We start from the raw sequence: 17,591 nt of genomic DNA on the forward strand, positions 1-17,591 counted from the left end.
TCTCACATACGACCTCATATTATCTTTTAATATAGTCCACATTTTAAGAGTTTCTCCACTGTGAGATTTGCCATCCCAAGATAAAATTCAGAAAACCCATATTCTCATCATTCTAGGCATCTAGGATACCTGCAGATTAGTTCCACCAATCAGATGCATCCACATAAGGTTCATTCATAATGTGAGAAAAGGAGCAAGCATTGGGCAGCTACTTCCTGGTCTAGGTGGTAGTTGAGTATCTCACTTTTAAGAGTTAGCCAGAGGGACCAGCAGTTAGCATAATGGCTATGTCGCCAGACTCCCATATAGTTCACTGCGGTTCACGTACCGGACCCGGTGGCTTAAACTCAGGCCAGGCACGTGTGCGTGGGTTCCCAAGATCCTGAGAGGAGAATGGAGGAGAAGGATTGCGGCATGGCCAACCCCCCGAGGGGGTGATTTTTCTCTTTCTATTTCTCTGTCTCTCTCTTTCTGGCGAGCAGACACGCCCTATAGCAAAAACCTCTTAAAAAAAATAATAAAGTTAACCAGAGAGGGACCTGGACTCTCACATGGCCGGCCAAGGTTAGAGGCCTGGACCTGGCAGCTTGCTTTCTCACTCTCCCTCTCGTTCATCAAGTTAAAATAAATAAATAAAGTTAATTCTTTAAAAAAAAAAAAAAAAAAGTAACAGTAGAAGTTAGGATAAATGGAGTACCTGGCATCTCTAGCCACTTTAAAGAAGTCGAGTTCTTGATCTCTAAGTCTGGCTGGTAAGAGCGATGGCCCCAGCGGCTCACAGAATGGGAGGGTCCTGCAGAGGCGCGCCACCTCCGCAGCGTGGCAGCGCGCTGGTTGGGCCAGTCCCGCCAAGGACTCCCTGGGCCTGTTCTTCTCTACTGAATTCATCGTCACCTTAGACAAACTGGAATGGACTGTGTCCGTCACTTTGACGGGGAAACACATCTTATGCAGGCATTTGATCAGCAAGGAGTAATTGTGGGGATAAAAGTGTCCTAGAAATTTAAGAACAGGATCCTCGAGCTACACATTCCACGTGGGCCCAAGCTCGGGCGCCCGCGCCGGGAGAATGACTTCAGAGTTAAGCGTGGGGCTGACCTCACGAGTCAATATGGCGGTCGGGGTCTCCTGGAGGTGTCGGTTCCTGGCCACAAGCCTTGTGCGAGCCTGCCTGTGTCCTAGACAGCTACAGCCACTGCTCCCCGAATCAGAGAACTTGCCATCTGCCTATGCGACCCAAACAAGCCTAGAAATAAACCTGGTATACAGATTTATGAAATTAATCTGAATAAGTGTGGTCAATGGTATTGGATGTTTTCATCAATATTAAGAATGAAATGGATTCTGGGACCAGTAGACAGCGTAATGACTACGTCGTTGGACTCCCATGTAGTCGATTGCGGTTTGAGTCCCAGACCCTGTCGCTTAAACTCATGCTGTGTGTGTGTGTGTGTGTGTGTGCATGCCTAAGATCCCGAGAGGAAAATGGAGGAGAAGGGATTGCGGTGTGGCCATCCCCCCCGGGGGGTGATTTTTCACTTTCTGTCTGTCTGACAAGTGCATGCGCCCTGTAACAAAAGCCTCTCAAAAAGAATGAAATGGATTTAACCTTAATCTTCAGAAGATCAAGCAGAGAAGTTATCAGCAGGCCTTATGCCGTGAACATCAATGGAGGCAACACTCTGACTTTACACCCGAAAGATTGACACCAACCTCAATAAAGTCTCAGAAATCTATCCTCTTCCACATATGTATGTGATAAAGGATTTTGTTCCTGATTTGAGCAACTTTTATGTATAGAACAAATCCATTGAGCCTTATTTGAAGAAGTTTGCGTCCCATGAAGGAAAGCAGCTGTATCTGTAGTCCATAGGAGATCGTGAGAAACTGGACGGACTCTTCAAATGCATTCTCTGTGCCTGCTGCAGCACCTGCTGTCCCAGCTATTGTTGGAATGGAGACAAACATTTGGGACCTGCTGTTCTTATGCATGCCTATTGGTGGATGATTGACTCCAGACACAATTTCCCAGAGAAGGGCCTGGTCAACCTGTGGGATCCTTTCTGTCTGTACCACTGTCATACCATCATGAACTGCACAAGGACCTGTCCCAAGGAAAGCTATTAATGAAATGAAGAAAACAATGGCAGTCTATAAGGAGCAGAAAGCTTCAGCTTGACTGTTGCCATGCCAAACATGACTTAATAACCAGTTCAGAGCTGAACATAATTTAGAATTCCTTCAGAGGTCTTGATTTTCCATGAATGTAGTATATATCATTTTAAAAAATAGGAATAAATGTTACACTATTTTATTAACAGAAAATTAAGAATATGTAAACTCTACTCCAGTTTATTTCTGTAAGGTCTGTTTTACTGTAGTGGCAACAGAATAGACATCATCTCACAAACTCTTCTAGGAAGTTATCTATCCTCCCCAAACTGGGCAGTGTTAGTGTTTATTTTCAGCTACTTAGGGTCTCTTTATTGGTGGTTTATAACAGTGTCCTGAACACACACTGAATTCCAATGCTATGGACAATGATTATAAATTGTATACTTTAGGACTCATCTGCTTCACACTCCCTGAGTGGTCCCATCACATCCAGGATTTAAATACTGTCTATGGATTACTCTTTGATTTCTATCTCATTTGATTTTACCTCTGAAGTCCAGACTCATGTGGACTATTTGCCACATGAGTCCTGAGGTCTAATAAGTACCTAAAATTTAACTTGATGATTTCTTAGATATGACATTGAAGGGAAAAGTAACAAAAGAAAATAATAAGTTGAAAGGCATCAAAATTTTCAATTTTGTGCTGTAAACAATACTATCACAATAGTAAAAATACAAGCCAGCCCAATAGTGCAGCAGTTAAGCATAGTGGATGAGGAGTCAAATCTCACGTAGTCAACCACAGTTTCAATTCCATCCCTGATGACTTGAAAAATATGCTGGGCATGTGTGCATGCATGCCTAAACTCAAAGAATGGGAGAAAATACTTGCAAATCATATATCTGACAAAGGGCTTCTATTCAGAATACATAAAGAAATTACACAACTCAACAATTAAAAACAATTTCTAAATGGGCAAAGAATACACATAGGCATTTTTCCATAGAAAGCTACAAATGGTCAATAAGCACATGAAGAGATACTCAACATCATTATTCATTAGAGAAATGCAAATCAAAATCACAATATGGTACTTTATACTCACTATGAGGGCTATAATAAAAATGTTTTTAGAAAGACAATAACGGGATGTGGTGGTTAAGGCACTGGACTCCCATGTGTCCGAATCCTGGACCTGGTGGCTTACTTTCTCACTGTCCCTCTCTCTCTAGTCAAGTTGGAAAAAATAAATAAATAAATAAATAAAATAATTATTTAAAAAATAATAAAAAGACAATAACAAGTATTGACAAATTTATGGAACAATTGAATACCTTATTCTGTGGTGATAGAAATATAAAATGGGGAAGACATTTTGGAAAACAGTTTGGAAATTCCTCAAAATATGAAACACATGGTTTTCTATAAAACTGACCATCTTGGTTATGTGCTGAAGAGAAATGAAAACATACGTCCACACAAAAACTTGCAAACAAATAATTATAACAGCATTATTCATAATAGTCTAGAAGAGGAATTGAAACAAATGTATATAAACTGATGCATAGATAAAGAAACTATGTTGCACACACATACAAAAAAATAATTAACAAGGGTTTGGCAGGTGGTGTTTCCCTCCCTCTCTGGTCAAATGAAAAAATAAGCAAATAAATAAAATAATTATTCAAAAAAATTTAACAAGCAGATTAAAATTAAAATACCAATCAATACCTACTACAACATGGATGAACCTTAAAACATTAAGCTAAGTGAATGAATCTTTAGACTCAAGATTGATTTTAAATTTCCAAGCCAAATAAATGAGGCAGAAGAATTGAAGTATTCCACAAGCCAGTCAGCTATTCAAAACTTCTTGGTGTTTCAAAGGCATTAGAACCTGAAGTCTTAAAAAAAAAAAAAATGCTATCTTTTGTTGTTTTGATCTTCATTACTTTTCTTTTCATCAAGTCTTTTCCATATCTGCCACTCCTGGGACCTTGCTTCATGCTTGCATTCACATCCAGTTAAGTGCTAATTATTCTTCAACATCATCTTTCAGATTTTCTTCCCAAAATTATTACAGTATTGCATCGGGGAGCTTGAGATTTCAAGGAAGCAGTCAAAAAGCTTAACAGCAGTGAATAAAGATTAAAGGATAAGCTTTGTTGAATTTAACTTTCCATTAGGCTTTTCGAAAGTTAAAGAATGAACATATTTGAGTTTAATGTGAAAGTATTTAAAATTTTCATTGCTTTCCTCTTATTTACCAGGATGATCATTGTGAACGCACACATGCATATATATAATGTACACTTTTCATTCTTCCATTTGTCAGCACTCATTGAATCACTCCCTGTGCACTAAGAAAAGCATTAAATGTTTTTCCAGAAAATTTTCATACTAATATCTAATTCAAAGTTGATCATTTTCCAATATTCCTTTATATTTTCCCCAAACTGGTCTTCCTACTTAAAAAATGGGGTGCTATTACAACATTAATCCTGCTGTGATTTGTTTTTTTAGAAGTTTTTGCCTTAAGACAGGTGTACTTGTCAGAGAGAGAGACAGAGATAGTGAGAAAGTGAGAAATCATCCCCCAGGGGATAGCCATGCTGCAGTTCCTTCTTCTCCAGTCTCCTCCCAGGATCTTGGGCACGCATGCACACGCACCCAACGTAACTTTCAAGCCATTGGGTCCATGACTGTGATTAGCCATGTGGGAGTCCAGTGACATAACCCCCATGCCATCTCCAGGTCTGTATGATTCTTTTTTTTTCTTTAAGAATTTATTTTATTTATAATTATTATTATTTTAAATTTGCTACAGTACATGCATGCTCAGCAGAGAGAGAGAAAGAGAGAGAGAGAAAGTGAGAAATCAAGCCACAAGGTCTAAGACTTGAAACCGCAGTCAGCCACGTGGGAGTCCAGTGACTTAACTACCATGCCACCTGCTGGCGCCTCTGTCATTCTTAATTCTGTTAAACCTTTGTAGTGTTTCTAGTGCTCATATTACTTCAAAGTTTGATAAGTCCCTACTGTATGCCAGGTACTCCCTAAGTATGAACACATTTTGATGCATAGGGTATTCATTCAATGGCTAAAAGCAGCACTTTTCTAACAAGACTTGCATGTAGGCTATATTACAAACCAGTCCTCAGCTACCTTTTCAACCACATCGTACTTCTCTGCACACTCATAGGCTCTCTATTCAGCCGTATTAAACTATTTCTCAAATTGCAACTTTAAAATGTGGATCTTGTATTCAGCTGTCCCTATTTCTGATTCAAATTTAATAAAATATTAACATCTAAGAACTACCACATATCCCAACAAAAACATACAGCAATAACAGCATAGTGATCTTATATAGATATTTAAACAGGAAATCTATAAAGATTTCTTCTCAGTAGGAAAAAAATAAGATATCCAAATATTTTAGCATCCAGGGGTGCGACAGTGACACAGCAGTAGACTCTAACATTCTGTGAGGCAATTCACATGCAAAGATTCCTGGTTCCAGTGCAGAGACCGTCCCAAGGACATTGGGCACATGCTTGCCCATGATCAAGGCTGGTGGAAGGCTGAGGCTGGATGCAGCATCAAGACCCTGTTCAGAGCAGTGTCTTTCTGTGTCTGTCTCTATCTCTCTTCCTCATGGAGAAAATTGAATAAAACTTTTTAAAACATTTTAACACCCCAAAATAGTATCATACTTACACTGATCTCTAATAAATAACATACTATTAAAATGAAAATACTTGGAGGGGACATAGGTCTGGAATAACAATATTTTCATCACAGAACCAAATCTATTTAAACTAGGAAAATGACAGACGCTCCCCAACATATAATAAGGTTATATATCCTAATGAATCCATTGTAAGTTTAAAATATACTAAGTTGAAAACGGGTGTTTTACCTAGATGATGAGATGCAAAAACAGTATTTTTAACACTGGCAACAGACTACATAGAGTATTGTTTACCCTTGTGAGTGTGTGCTGACTGGGAGCTGCAGCTCATGGCTGCTTCAGAGAGAATAACATACCGCATATTGCTACCCTGGTAAAAGATCACATTTTTAAATTTGAAGTACAGTTTCTACTAAATTTGTATCACTTTTGCACCATTATGAAGTCAGAAAAATTAAAAGTCATCATATGTCAGGGACCATCCGTAGACTATACTAACACGTATATCACAGAGGTAGAATAGCACATAGAGTAGCATGGTGGAATCTGGGGTTTATCAGTAAATGAGACTCTTAGGAACATCTTTTACTACCTATGTGACATCAGCAGCATTCACTTCTCAAAGCCTCAGTTTTCCAATCTGTAAAATGTAGCTAGCCACAGAGTTATAAAAATTAAACAAGAGTTTAATAATGAGTAGCACATAGATAGTATTCAGTAAATGTTATCAAATGTTTTTTATTTTCTGTAAGAGTATTTATGTTTTGGCCAGCTAGTGGTTAAGGCAGGATAACCATGACTAACTTCATGGTCTGAGTCCCAGACATGGCGGCTTGAAAACCTTGCCAGGCACGTGTGCATGTGTGCCTGAAATCCTGAGAGGAGAGAGGAGGAGGAGAAAGGATTGTGGCTTGGCCATCCCCCCTGGAGGTCGAAGTCTCACTTTCTTTCTCCCTCTGTCCTCCCTCTCTGACAAGCGCACATGCCCTATGAAACTAAAAAACAACAACAACAACAACAACAAACACTTAAGTTTAACTAAATTAACCTGGTATCTTCCTTCTGTGGGAATGTGCCTTGCAAATAAGTAGTGTCCAATGTTTTAGGGAAGGAAGGAAATAATGTATCAATCACGCAATAAAGATTAGCATGTTTTCATTCTAAAATAAACTTCGGGTCAGCAATTAATTGCTAGCTTTTTCCAAGGCAGTGCATAGCATGATATGGGAAAAGATGAACACAATATTTCCCTTTAATAAGGAGAAGGAAAGGGCCAGGCTGTCATGATGCGGTGGTTAAGGAAGCTAGATTCCACATGGCTGGCAGCCTAGACCTGGAGCCTTGGAAAACATGGAGGGTGCATGTGCACTCATGTCCAAAATCCCGAGATGAGAATGTAGGAGAGGGAGCATGGCTTTTCACCTCGGGGCTATTTTCTCACTTTCCTTCTATCTTTCTGTCTCTGACAAGGACATGTGCCCTTAGCAAAAATTTTTTTAAAAAAGGATATGGGCTAGTTCAGAAAGGGACCTTACATTTGTCGTAGGCATGTCCAGCTGCTGTTGTTCTGTATATAGAGGCAAACGCTGGCTAGTGCTATAATCAAAATGTTTATTTCACTCAAAATGTATATGCTGAAATCCTAGCCCTTAAAATGACAGTATTAGGAGGTGGAACGTCTAGTAGATGATTTAGTCATGAATGGGATTGGTACTTGCTATGGTTTAAATGCTTTTGTCCCCTTCAAAAATTCATGTTGAGGGGCCAGCAGGTGGCCAGCAGGTGACGTAGTGGTTATGGCACTGCACTGGACTTCCACATGACAGATTCAAGTCCTGGACCCGATGACTTGAAAATCACGCTAGGCACGTGTGCGTCCATGTCCAAAATCTGAGGAGGAGAATGGAGGAGAAGAGATAGTTGCATGGCCATTCCCCAGCCCCCGGGGGTGATTTCTCACTTTCCCTCCACTGTCTCTCTATGTCTCTCTCTGGTAAGCACACACACCCTATGGCAAAATCTTACCAAAAAAATTATTCGTGTTGCAAAGTTTAATCCCCCGTCCACTAGTGTTGGGAGGATAGGCCTTTTGGGAAGTGTTTAGGTCAAGAGGATTCTGCCCCTATGAGTGAATTAATGCAGTTATGAAAGGGCTTGATAGAACATTCATTCCCTTTTGCCTTTCCGCCTTCCATCATGTGATGGTGCAGCAAGAAGGCCTACACCAGATACTGGCGCCTTAGCCTTGAATTTGCCAGCCTCCCTAATCATGAGCCAATAAACTTCTATTGTTTATATAAATTATCCAGTCTATGGTATTCTGTTATAACAATACAAATGGACTAAGAATGTGATCTTATTAAAGAGGCCTGAGGGAGCACATTCATCCCTTCACCATGTGAGAACACGGCTAGAGTCACCCATGAACTGGAAAGCAAGGCCTCACCAATGAACAAATTTTCTGGCACCTGGACCTTGGACTTCCCAGCCTCCATTATAAGAAATTTCTATTTTATATGCCACTCAGTTTACGGTATTTTGTTTGATGAACTATATAGTTGGTCAGATTTGAATTCTCTTTCTAAATACTCTCACTTGCCTTTATAATATGATATTCCCATATGTAACAGTATACCATGTCTAACACTTCACTTAAATACCAAGGTAAATTTTAATAATTTATTCTTCCTACCACATAATATCTCCTCAGAAGTAATGTTCCAAAAACCTGATACTCTAACTGATAATTGATACTTTCTAAAGGAAATTACAAGGATAAATATATTGATGCATTCAACTGAAGAATTACAGGTGATGAAAACCAATTTTGTTCACTAAAAGGGAAGAACCAAGCAGGAATTTTCCAGTGAAAATTATATTTTGGAAACAAGCAATTTTGAAGTTGTTTCTGAAGGAAACCTAGATTTTCAGTTTCAGTGGTACAATTATGTTTAAGCAAAAGTAAGGAGCAGAGGGCCAGCTGATGGCATGGTAGTTAAAGTACCTGACTCCCACGTGGCCAAATGTGTAGTTCGAGTTAAAACCCAGTACCTTGGAAAACACATCCAGCCCAGGTATAGATCCAAAATCCTGAGAGGAGAATGGAGGACAAGGTACTGTAACATGGTCTTCCCCCTGGGTTCTCTCTCTCTCTTTCTCTCTCCAGTGAGCACACGTGCCTTATAGAATAGAGACAAGGAGTAGAAACATGGACATGGTATAGGCCTAGGTATGGGAAAGCAGACTGCCTACTGTGCAACTTGGCAGGCTGATGCCATGTGAGAGGTCTGTGTTCGATTCCTGCCTTCCCCCAAAAGCCAAGTGTGGTGGTATGTATCTGTTGTCTCAGCTGTTCAGAGACTTAGGTAGGAGGATCATGACATAGTGAGACCCTGTTTGAAAAAATAATAATAATAGCAATGAGTGTAAATAGCCAAAAGAATGAGTACTTTCCATCTTGGAAGGACAAAGTAAATGATGTGTGCGAATCTGCTTTATAAATTTCCAAGGAGGTGATAATTAACCACCTGACACATTAGAAGTTTGCTCAATAAAAGTTTTTAAATGAATGACTGTAGGTTAACTAAATAATTAATTAAACTACATGTTGAGTGAACCAGGGACATGAAAGATAAGAAGGTACTATACTGAAGAATAATTTATGTATGATTTTCTCGTGAAGGGTACAGTCATGATTCCCATGCTAACTGATTTTCAGCACAGCTCCCCTGACAACATTACTTTTATGCACTAACATGACCTGAACAATTAACTTAAGAGGCCCACAAAGTTATATTAACATTTTACATTGTTCAGAGGGATTAAAGTTAATTGACTCAATTACTTAAGTCAGCATAACAATACCTCTACTTGGAGTATTTTCACTTGAGTATTTCAAGGCCCTTCATAAACCTATAGTGAGAAGTGTCTTCCTCTTCCCTTTAAATACTCAGGAGCAGAGGTACACTTAATTCTAATGAAATTTTTCCCATGGACAAAGACACATTTTTGCTCTAAATTTAGCCCATTAGAATGCAATTGCCCATAGCATTTCAAATGCTGTTTCAAATGAAATATTGCAAATAATGAAAAATTGTTTTAAGGTACAACAGGGTGTCATTCCCTGCTAAAGGATACCTCAGAGAATGGTAGATTTAAAAAAACTAGGGCCAGCAGATAGCATAATTATTATATCACAGGACTCCCATATGGCTGACTACACTTGAAATCCTGGACCCAGCAGCTTAAAAATCACACTGGCCATGTGTGCATGCCCAAAATCCTGAGAGGAGAATGGAGGGGAAGGGATTGTGGCATGGCCATTCCTCCTGGCGGGTGATCTCTTGCTTTCCGCCTCTCTGTTTTTTCAGCATGCACATGCACCCTATAGCAAAAATCTCTTTTGAAAAACAAACAAACAAACAAAAACCACTTTGGCATGTGTGTATACAAAATCCCAACAGGACAGATAAATGGAGAGGTAGAGATTACAGTGTGACTACGCTCCCCACCGGGAGGTACTTTGTCCCTCTTGCACACTCTCTCTGTCTCACTGAGGGCACATACCTTGGCAAATAAAAAAATTTTTTTTAAAAAGCTAAAAATACTTTGTGAAGCTTTGTGGTGGTTAAAGACAAGAGTATAAATCAGGCAGGTTTAGGTTTAAATTGCAGAATCAACCTTACTAACTGTGTGACTTAGAGCAAGCTATTTAACTTTAAGTCTCATTTTCCTCATCTATACAAAAAACATTAGCAATAGTTTCTTCACAGGGTCATTCTGAGGATTAAAGAGTATAAACTAAATAGCAGAGTATGGGGCACATGTAACCACTCATTATACCTATCATCATCATCATTATCACCACCACGTCCTCGACTCCAAATTCCTGTGAGGATTAATTTTATGTGTAAACTTTCTGAGAGTGATTTGGGGTGAGATTAACGTGTAAATCAGTGACCTCTGAGTAAGCAGGTTACCCTCCACTCATCCAGGCTGTTGGACTGAATATAACACCAAAACAAAACAATAACAACAACAACAAAAAACAGCTCCCTTAAGCAAGAGGGAATTCTCCAACAAAGTCTTCAGACTTCTTCAGCACCATCAGCTCTCTTGGGTCACAAGTCTGTGAGCCACCACTGCAGATTTGGACTTCCCAACTTCAACAGGCTCATGGCCCACCTCCTTAAAAGAAAAAGAAAGAGAGAAGGAAAGGAAAGGAAAGGAAAGGAAAGGAAAGGAAAGGAAAGGAAAGGAAAGACTATATAGATGATAGATAGATAGATAGATAGATAGATAGATAATAGATAGATAGATAGATAGATATGGACAGCCCATGGCATAGTAGCTAAGACAAGCTGGGTTCCAAAAAGCCAACTGTTTGGTTCAAGTCCAAGTTGGCTTGAAAAACATGCCAGGTGCATGTATGTGCACGCATGCTCAAACCAGGAGAGTGGAGGAGAAGGGACTGCAGTAGGACCACCTCCTCTGGGGGATCCTTTCTCTCTCTCTTGAGTATTTCAAGGCCCTTCACAAACCTATAGTGAGACTATATATATGACTATACACACACACACACACACACATATATTTTTTCTGTTTCTCTAGAGAACCCTGATAATATAGTACCCTCAATATGCATGAGAACCTAAATCATAAAATAGATCTAGTGGTATAAAATAGAGTACAAGCATCACTTAGAATATAACATCCTTGAAAGCAAGGATCAATCTTCAGGTATTAGTCATGCAATAAGTATTCAGTAAATTTTTAAAGAGTCAATTAGTCAATGTACTTTATTGTAACCATGCAAATACTGTAGCATTTTTTATAAGTGTCTGTGAATTGATATCATGCATAAGGCATAAGTTTGTAATGTGAAAAAGTTGTTAGATAAAGAAGTGTTCAGATTACTTGCTATGCCAGATGGCTGAGAGAGTATATGAGCTGCCCCAAATGTCATCCTGGGGAACAGAATGTCCCAAAGGAACTGAAAGCGAGGGAATGGATGAATCACATCTGCCGTTGTCATGGATACTGTTCATCTTATCTGTGCAAACTTGAAAACTAAAAGCACTACAGAATAGAGTGGCTAGCTACCTAATTGAGGCCTCATCTGTTACTAAAAGACCTAGTCCAATAGAGGAATCCTTAATGTTTAATGAGTGCTCAAAGTGTAGTTGGCCTTGTGCAAAATGCACAAATACAATTTTTTCCCTACCATCTAGGTGTTCTCTACCTCCAGTGCTCTTTAGAATCATCTAGAGAACTTTAAAAAGAAAAATCGCCGATGGAATCCCATCCCCAGAAACTCTGACTTAAGTGATACGGGGTGAAACCTGAGCATGGGTATTTTAAAGTTCCCCAGATGGTGCTAAGATTATTCAACCAGGATTAAGAACTATTACTCTGGGTGTCTACAGTCTGTGTGATGTGCAGATATTCCACTCTTCTACCTTAACTTCTTTTACACATTAATACTTTTCACTATCCTTCATATATTTAACCTAAATAGAGAATGGTAACCTGTAACAATGATCTGTATTAATGGAGTTTTTCCCTATCTTGTAATTATCTCAGTGCTCCTCATCTGCCCCTTCTGAGAACTCATCAAGGTAAAGGTAAAAGCAGATGGAAGATAACAGATTTTGTTATGGATGAGAAGCTGAATGGAATAAGAACTTGAAGCTAAGGTTAAAACCAACAGTTATGGGGGCCAGCAGGTGGTGTCATGGTTAAGGTATTGAACACCCCCATATGTCTGACCATGGTTCGAGTCCCAGACCTAGTGACTTGCTTTCTCACTTTCCGCCTCCCTCTCTCTCTCTCTGTCTCTGGTCAAATAAAATAATGAGTGAATAAATAAAAATAAGTATTTAAAAGAAAAAAAGCAATAATTCTGAGGACCAGGTAATAGAACAGTGGCAAGTGTAATGCTGAGTTATTGCCACATGGGGATATTTCTGGTTCAAGTCTGAAACCCTCCCTGAGTATATTCCAGGCATGGTTTTGCCAATGATCCAAGTCTAGCTGAGGGCTGGGGGTGGATTGTGGAGTCATAATAGGGGTGGTATCTCATTTTCTCTCTTTTTTCACTCATGAAAGAAAGAAATAAACAAAACAAACAAAAAGCAATCACTCTGTTAACTTGTGACTCTTAGGACAATCATAAAATCAAAAGACTAGGGCCCAGCTGTAGTGGTGGTAAGTGTGGAGCACCTCTTCATGAGGTTGAGATCATACAGTAGGCCTGGGTTTGGATCCTGGACCAACCTAAAGAAACTGGGTTTGGTAGCATTCCTGTTATCCTACCTAACTGGGGAAGTGGGCAGGGAGAGAAACATAAGACCCTGTCAGAAATACTTTTCATTATTTCTCTCTCTCTCTCAAAAGAACAAAAAAAGTAAAATAATTCAATAAAATAAGACTAATACAAATCAGAGCTAAAAGTAAGTTTTATGTAGTATTAAGTGGGAAATTATCTGAAAGTAAATTAATTTGCAAACATGTTATACAGCTCTGTAACATCTATGAAGACATAATATTATGAAGCTCTGAAACATTAAGTGACTAGTAGGAATTTACTAAGTTTCCAATTTCATTAAATATTTTAGCAGGTGGCATGGTGGTTAAGGCAGCTGGATCTCACATAGCCAATTCCATGATTCAAATCCCAGACCTGGTGGCCTGAAAATCACACCAAGCATGTGTATGTGTATGCCTAGAATCCTGACAGAATGGAGGAGAAAGGACTGCAACAAGGCCATGTTCCCCCCCCCCCGGGGTGGGGTGATTGGTCACTTTCTCTGTCTCTATCTCTCTCTGATGAGCATACATGCCCTAAGGCAAAAATCTAAAATAATAGTAACTGTCATTTTGTTTCTGGAAAGGGAAAATAAAGTAAACAGTACTATTGTACTTATTATGGTCATACCAGTCAAGGTAAGCAATCCCTTCAAGATAAAACATAAAACAAAGGACTAAACACACCAACATAAATTTTCTAGACAAAAAGGTTTAAAAGATACTACAAAATAAATATTTTTATTGGAAATTATGATGCCTTATTCTTAAATTGCATTTAAGAGTTTAGGAAACGTGTTGAAAATGAAACAACTCTTCCTAAAGTCATTGTGATTAGATAAACAAAGATGTAAGTAGGTCAAATGAATAATTTCAAATAGTACCTTATTCAGTTCCAAGCATTCCTGACCCAATTTTCCAGAGCCACATTGGGTGTGGCATTTTGGCAGGGGAACCCATATCCATACTTGGAGAAATTCTGGATACTGCTAGTTCCAGGTGACTGAAATTGCAAAACTACTCCAAAAAAAGTGGAAGAAATCATGTTGAGTTGGTCTCTTTTCTTGGTAACAAGTAAAATAAATTTATTCTGATGTATCGTACAAGTACATTTGGTATAATAAGGAGGATGGACTTATCACAGATTCATGAATTGTCACCGTAATAGTTGTAAGAAATACCTGAGTCCAAAACAGTTGTAAGAAATACTTCCTCTCACAGCGCAGGGTCACCATGGCCAGTAAGTCATGGACTCCGTGGTGAAGAGTCTGGAGCAAGAGAATATCCGGAAGATGCAGGGGCTCCTGTTCCGGTGCAGCGCAGGCTGTTGTGAGGACAACCAGGCATCCATGCAGCAGGTTCACCAGTGCATCGAGCGCTGCCATGTGCCTCTGGTCCAAGCCCAGGCCTTGGTGACCAATGAGCTAGAGAAGTTCCAGGACTGCCTGGCCCGGTGCACCACGCATTGCAATGACAAAGCCAAAGATTCCATAGACGCAGGGAGCAAGGAGCCTCAGGGGAAGCGGCAGCCGGACAGTTGCGTGTCCAGGTACATGGATGACCACGTGCACCTGATCCTGACTATGACCAGGAAGATGAAAGAATCACTGTCATCTTTGGGGAAATAAAAGTCCTTGCCAGTGACCTTTGAAGCTGAGGGCAGGAATCTATTTTTAAAAGAGCAATGAAAGTTTTAGTCTTAAGCAAAGTTTATGAAGAAATTAAGGATGGCAACAAGTTTAAGGCATATGTCCCTTGCCTGTAAATACTGTTCTTTTGTTTGTTTGTTTATATTTTAATCCTAGAGAGTGAAATGGAAAAACTGGTGCTAAAATTTGGGTCAGAGAGAGCACAAGAGTGTTTCAGAACCTGAGTTTCAAGTGGCAAGTGCTTGTCCTGACAGTAGGACTCTCCCTTTTACCAAGGGAGAGCCCTCCAAGGAACTAGATCTTCCTGCAGGTACCAACATACTGGCTGGCTCCTCTCACCTGCCCGTGACCTGGTGCCGTTTGGGGAGGTGTTTCTATTTGTTGCCAACCTGTTTACCAGTAGTGTAGAAGCACCATTTTTGTAAGCTGTAAAACGCAATTCAAGAAGACACTAACTTAGAAGGGGAAAAGGTTCCTCCGTCTTTGTTTTGCTTGGTTTTGTTATATAAACAAGGGCATATGGTTGTAAATGCAGAGCTGGGAGGGAAATTAGTTTGGACAACAACTTTGAAACAGTTTTTTGTGGACATCCTTTACTAGCCATCAGATGTGGATATGTATTTCTTCAAATTCTTACACAGCACGTCTTTCAGCCTGGAGACCAGGTAGCAACGTGAGTGTGGAATGCAGAGGGTCCCTCTTACTGACTGGCCTTGAAGCTGTCTACACAGAATGACAAGACAGTCTTACAGTGGCAGTTTCCCCTTGATAGGAAAGGGGATTGTTACTGTGATATATACTGGTCTCCAAGAGTGAACAGTAAAAGAGGAACAGCTGGTTACGTAAGAGAGTTAGAACACCTCGTTTTCCTGGAACAGAATGGAAGGAAGCCTAAGCCTAGCATGGCTTACTTAGCCTCCTGAGTTCCCAGAGTCCTACAGAGACAATCCCGGGCCACAGAAAAGTCAAGGGGGGAAAAGTAAGCAACTTGGCCAGGATCAGCTGGGAATCCCTAAAGGCCAAGGAGGGGCAGCCTCCCATTATCAAATACCATTTTGGCCTGGGGCCTTTGCTGCAGTGTTCCTGCCCCAGGGTGGCACCTTGTCCTTTCGATAAGGACCTGCTTGTCTTTTTGTCAGATTATTACTTGAAATAATAATATAGCCTGTCTGTTTGCTGTTTCAAGACTGTGATATATTTTCCTAGTGGTTTGGTTTTTTTAAAATAAAGTTTAATTTTGCCCCCACTTAAAAAAAAAAATACCTATCTTTGTCTCTCTTAAGGTTGGTGGGATATTTTTTGTTTATTTTTTAGGTTTTGTTAGCAAGCATGCGAGCTCACCTATGAGAGACAGAGAGAAAGAGAAAGTGAGAAACTACCCCTCCCCCACCCTGAGGGGAAGGCCATACCGTAATCCCTTCTCCATTCTCCTCTTGAGAGTTTGGGCACACACATACACACACTTGGTGTGTTTTTCAAATCGCTGGTCTGGGACTCAAACCACACACTCAGCCATGTGGGATTCAGCTACTTTAACTACCATGCTACTTGCATGGCCTTTTTTTTTTTTTTTTTTTTTAATTACCAGAGGGCACATCGGCTCACCAGAGTGAAAGAAAAGGCATCCCCCAGTAAGGTACGGTCATGCTGCAATCCTTTTTTGTTCATCCATGAGAACTGGGGAACATATGCCATGCATGTTTGTCAAAGCGCCAGGGCCAGGATTTGAACCATGGTCAACCATGTTGGGTCCATAGTACAGTGTCAAAGAATTTGTAGCCATCTTTAATCTACCACACAAATCAGCTTATTTGTTTCTTTCTACACTCTGAACTTTTCTCCAGCTGATTAACTCCTGCTTATAACTCAGATTGTTGTGAACTTTCACAGACCTAAATTCATCCTTTATACATGACTCCGAATTCATCTCAAGGGCTTCTCTGCATGTATACTTTACCTTCAAATTCACTATTAACTGCCTATTCTCTTTCCTCAGTTCATGTAAATAAGAGTACGAATGCCGGGACCAGCAGAAGGCATGATGGTTACATCACTGAACTCCCACATCATTGACCATGGTTTGAGTTCTGGACCCGGTGGCTTGAAAATCGTGCAGGGTACGTGTGTGTGTGTGTATGCCCAAGATCCCAGGAGCAGAATGGAGAAGGGGTTGTGGCATGGCCATCCCTTCTTGGGGTGTGTGTGGGGGGTGATTTCTCACTTTCCGTCTCATTAATTCTCTCTTTCCTCCATGACCGCATGCTTCCTAAGGCAAAAACCTCTTAAAAAAACAAAAACAGAACAAAACAACAACAAAAAAACTCACACCAGGTGAGTGTGTGTGTGTGTGTGTGTGTGTGTGCACGCGAGTGTGTGTATGCATGTGTGCCCAAAATCCTGACAGGAGAATGGAAAAGTGGGATTGTGGCATGGCCACTCCCCAACTCCCCCAACCCTCCTTCAGGTAATTTCTTGTTTCTGGCCCCAATTACTTCTGTTTAATAACTCCTTTCTGAAGGAGGTATTAAAATGCATGTGGTTTTTCAATAACATTTTTCTCCTTAGTATTTATATTTACCCCTTAATACCCACTTAATGTTATCGCCTCTGAATAGAAATGATGGTGTGCTGGGCTGGCTGATGGCAGGTGGTTAAGGCGGCCGTGCTTCACATGGCTGACTATGCAGTTTGAGTCCCACACTCAGGTTGTTGTGACCTTTCACAGACCTAAATTCATCCTTTCTGCAATTCATCCTTGACGCTTAAAAAACACACTCTGTGTGTGTGTGTGTGTGTGTGTGTGTGTGTCCAAAATCCCAAGAGAT

At 40.2% G+C, this 17,591-nt stretch overlaps 1 protein-coding gene and 1 pseudogene across 1 annotated transcript; both read left to right on the top strand.

Annotated features, from left to right (window-relative positions):
- The first annotated feature begins 761 nt into the window (after nucleotides 1-761).
- Nucleotides 762-2,179, top strand: LOC102476135 (succinate dehydrogenase [ubiquinone] iron-sulfur subunit, mitochondrial pseudogene; annotated as a pseudogene).
- An 11,938-nt stretch (nucleotides 2,180-14,117) lies between these two features.
- On the top strand, nucleotides 14,118-14,778 carry LOC102500925 (protein FAM136A). Its single transcript, XM_014585829.2, has one exon. It carries the CDS (start codon nucleotides 14,365-14,367, stop codon nucleotides 14,743-14,745), a length of 381 nt encoding a protein of 126 aa, XP_014441315.1. The 5' UTR covers nucleotides 14,118-14,364; the 3' UTR covers nucleotides 14,746-14,778.
- The last annotated feature ends 2,813 nt before the right edge of the window (nucleotides 14,779-17,591 follow it).

This window comes from Tupaia chinensis, unplaced genomic scaffold (assembly GCF_000334495.1).
Source record: "Tupaia chinensis unplaced genomic scaffold, TupChi_1.0 Scaffold000094_1, whole genome shotgun sequence".
In the NCBI taxonomy this organism is placed as follows: domain Eukaryota; kingdom Metazoa; phylum Chordata; class Mammalia; order Scandentia; family Tupaiidae; genus Tupaia; species Tupaia belangeri.

Bases quoted from the DNA above. Each gene is read 5' to 3' on its own strand.
- LOC102500925 (XM_014585829.2), top strand. From the start codon at position 14,365: ATGGACTCCGTGGTGAAGAGTCTGGAGCAAGAGAATATCCGGAAGATG.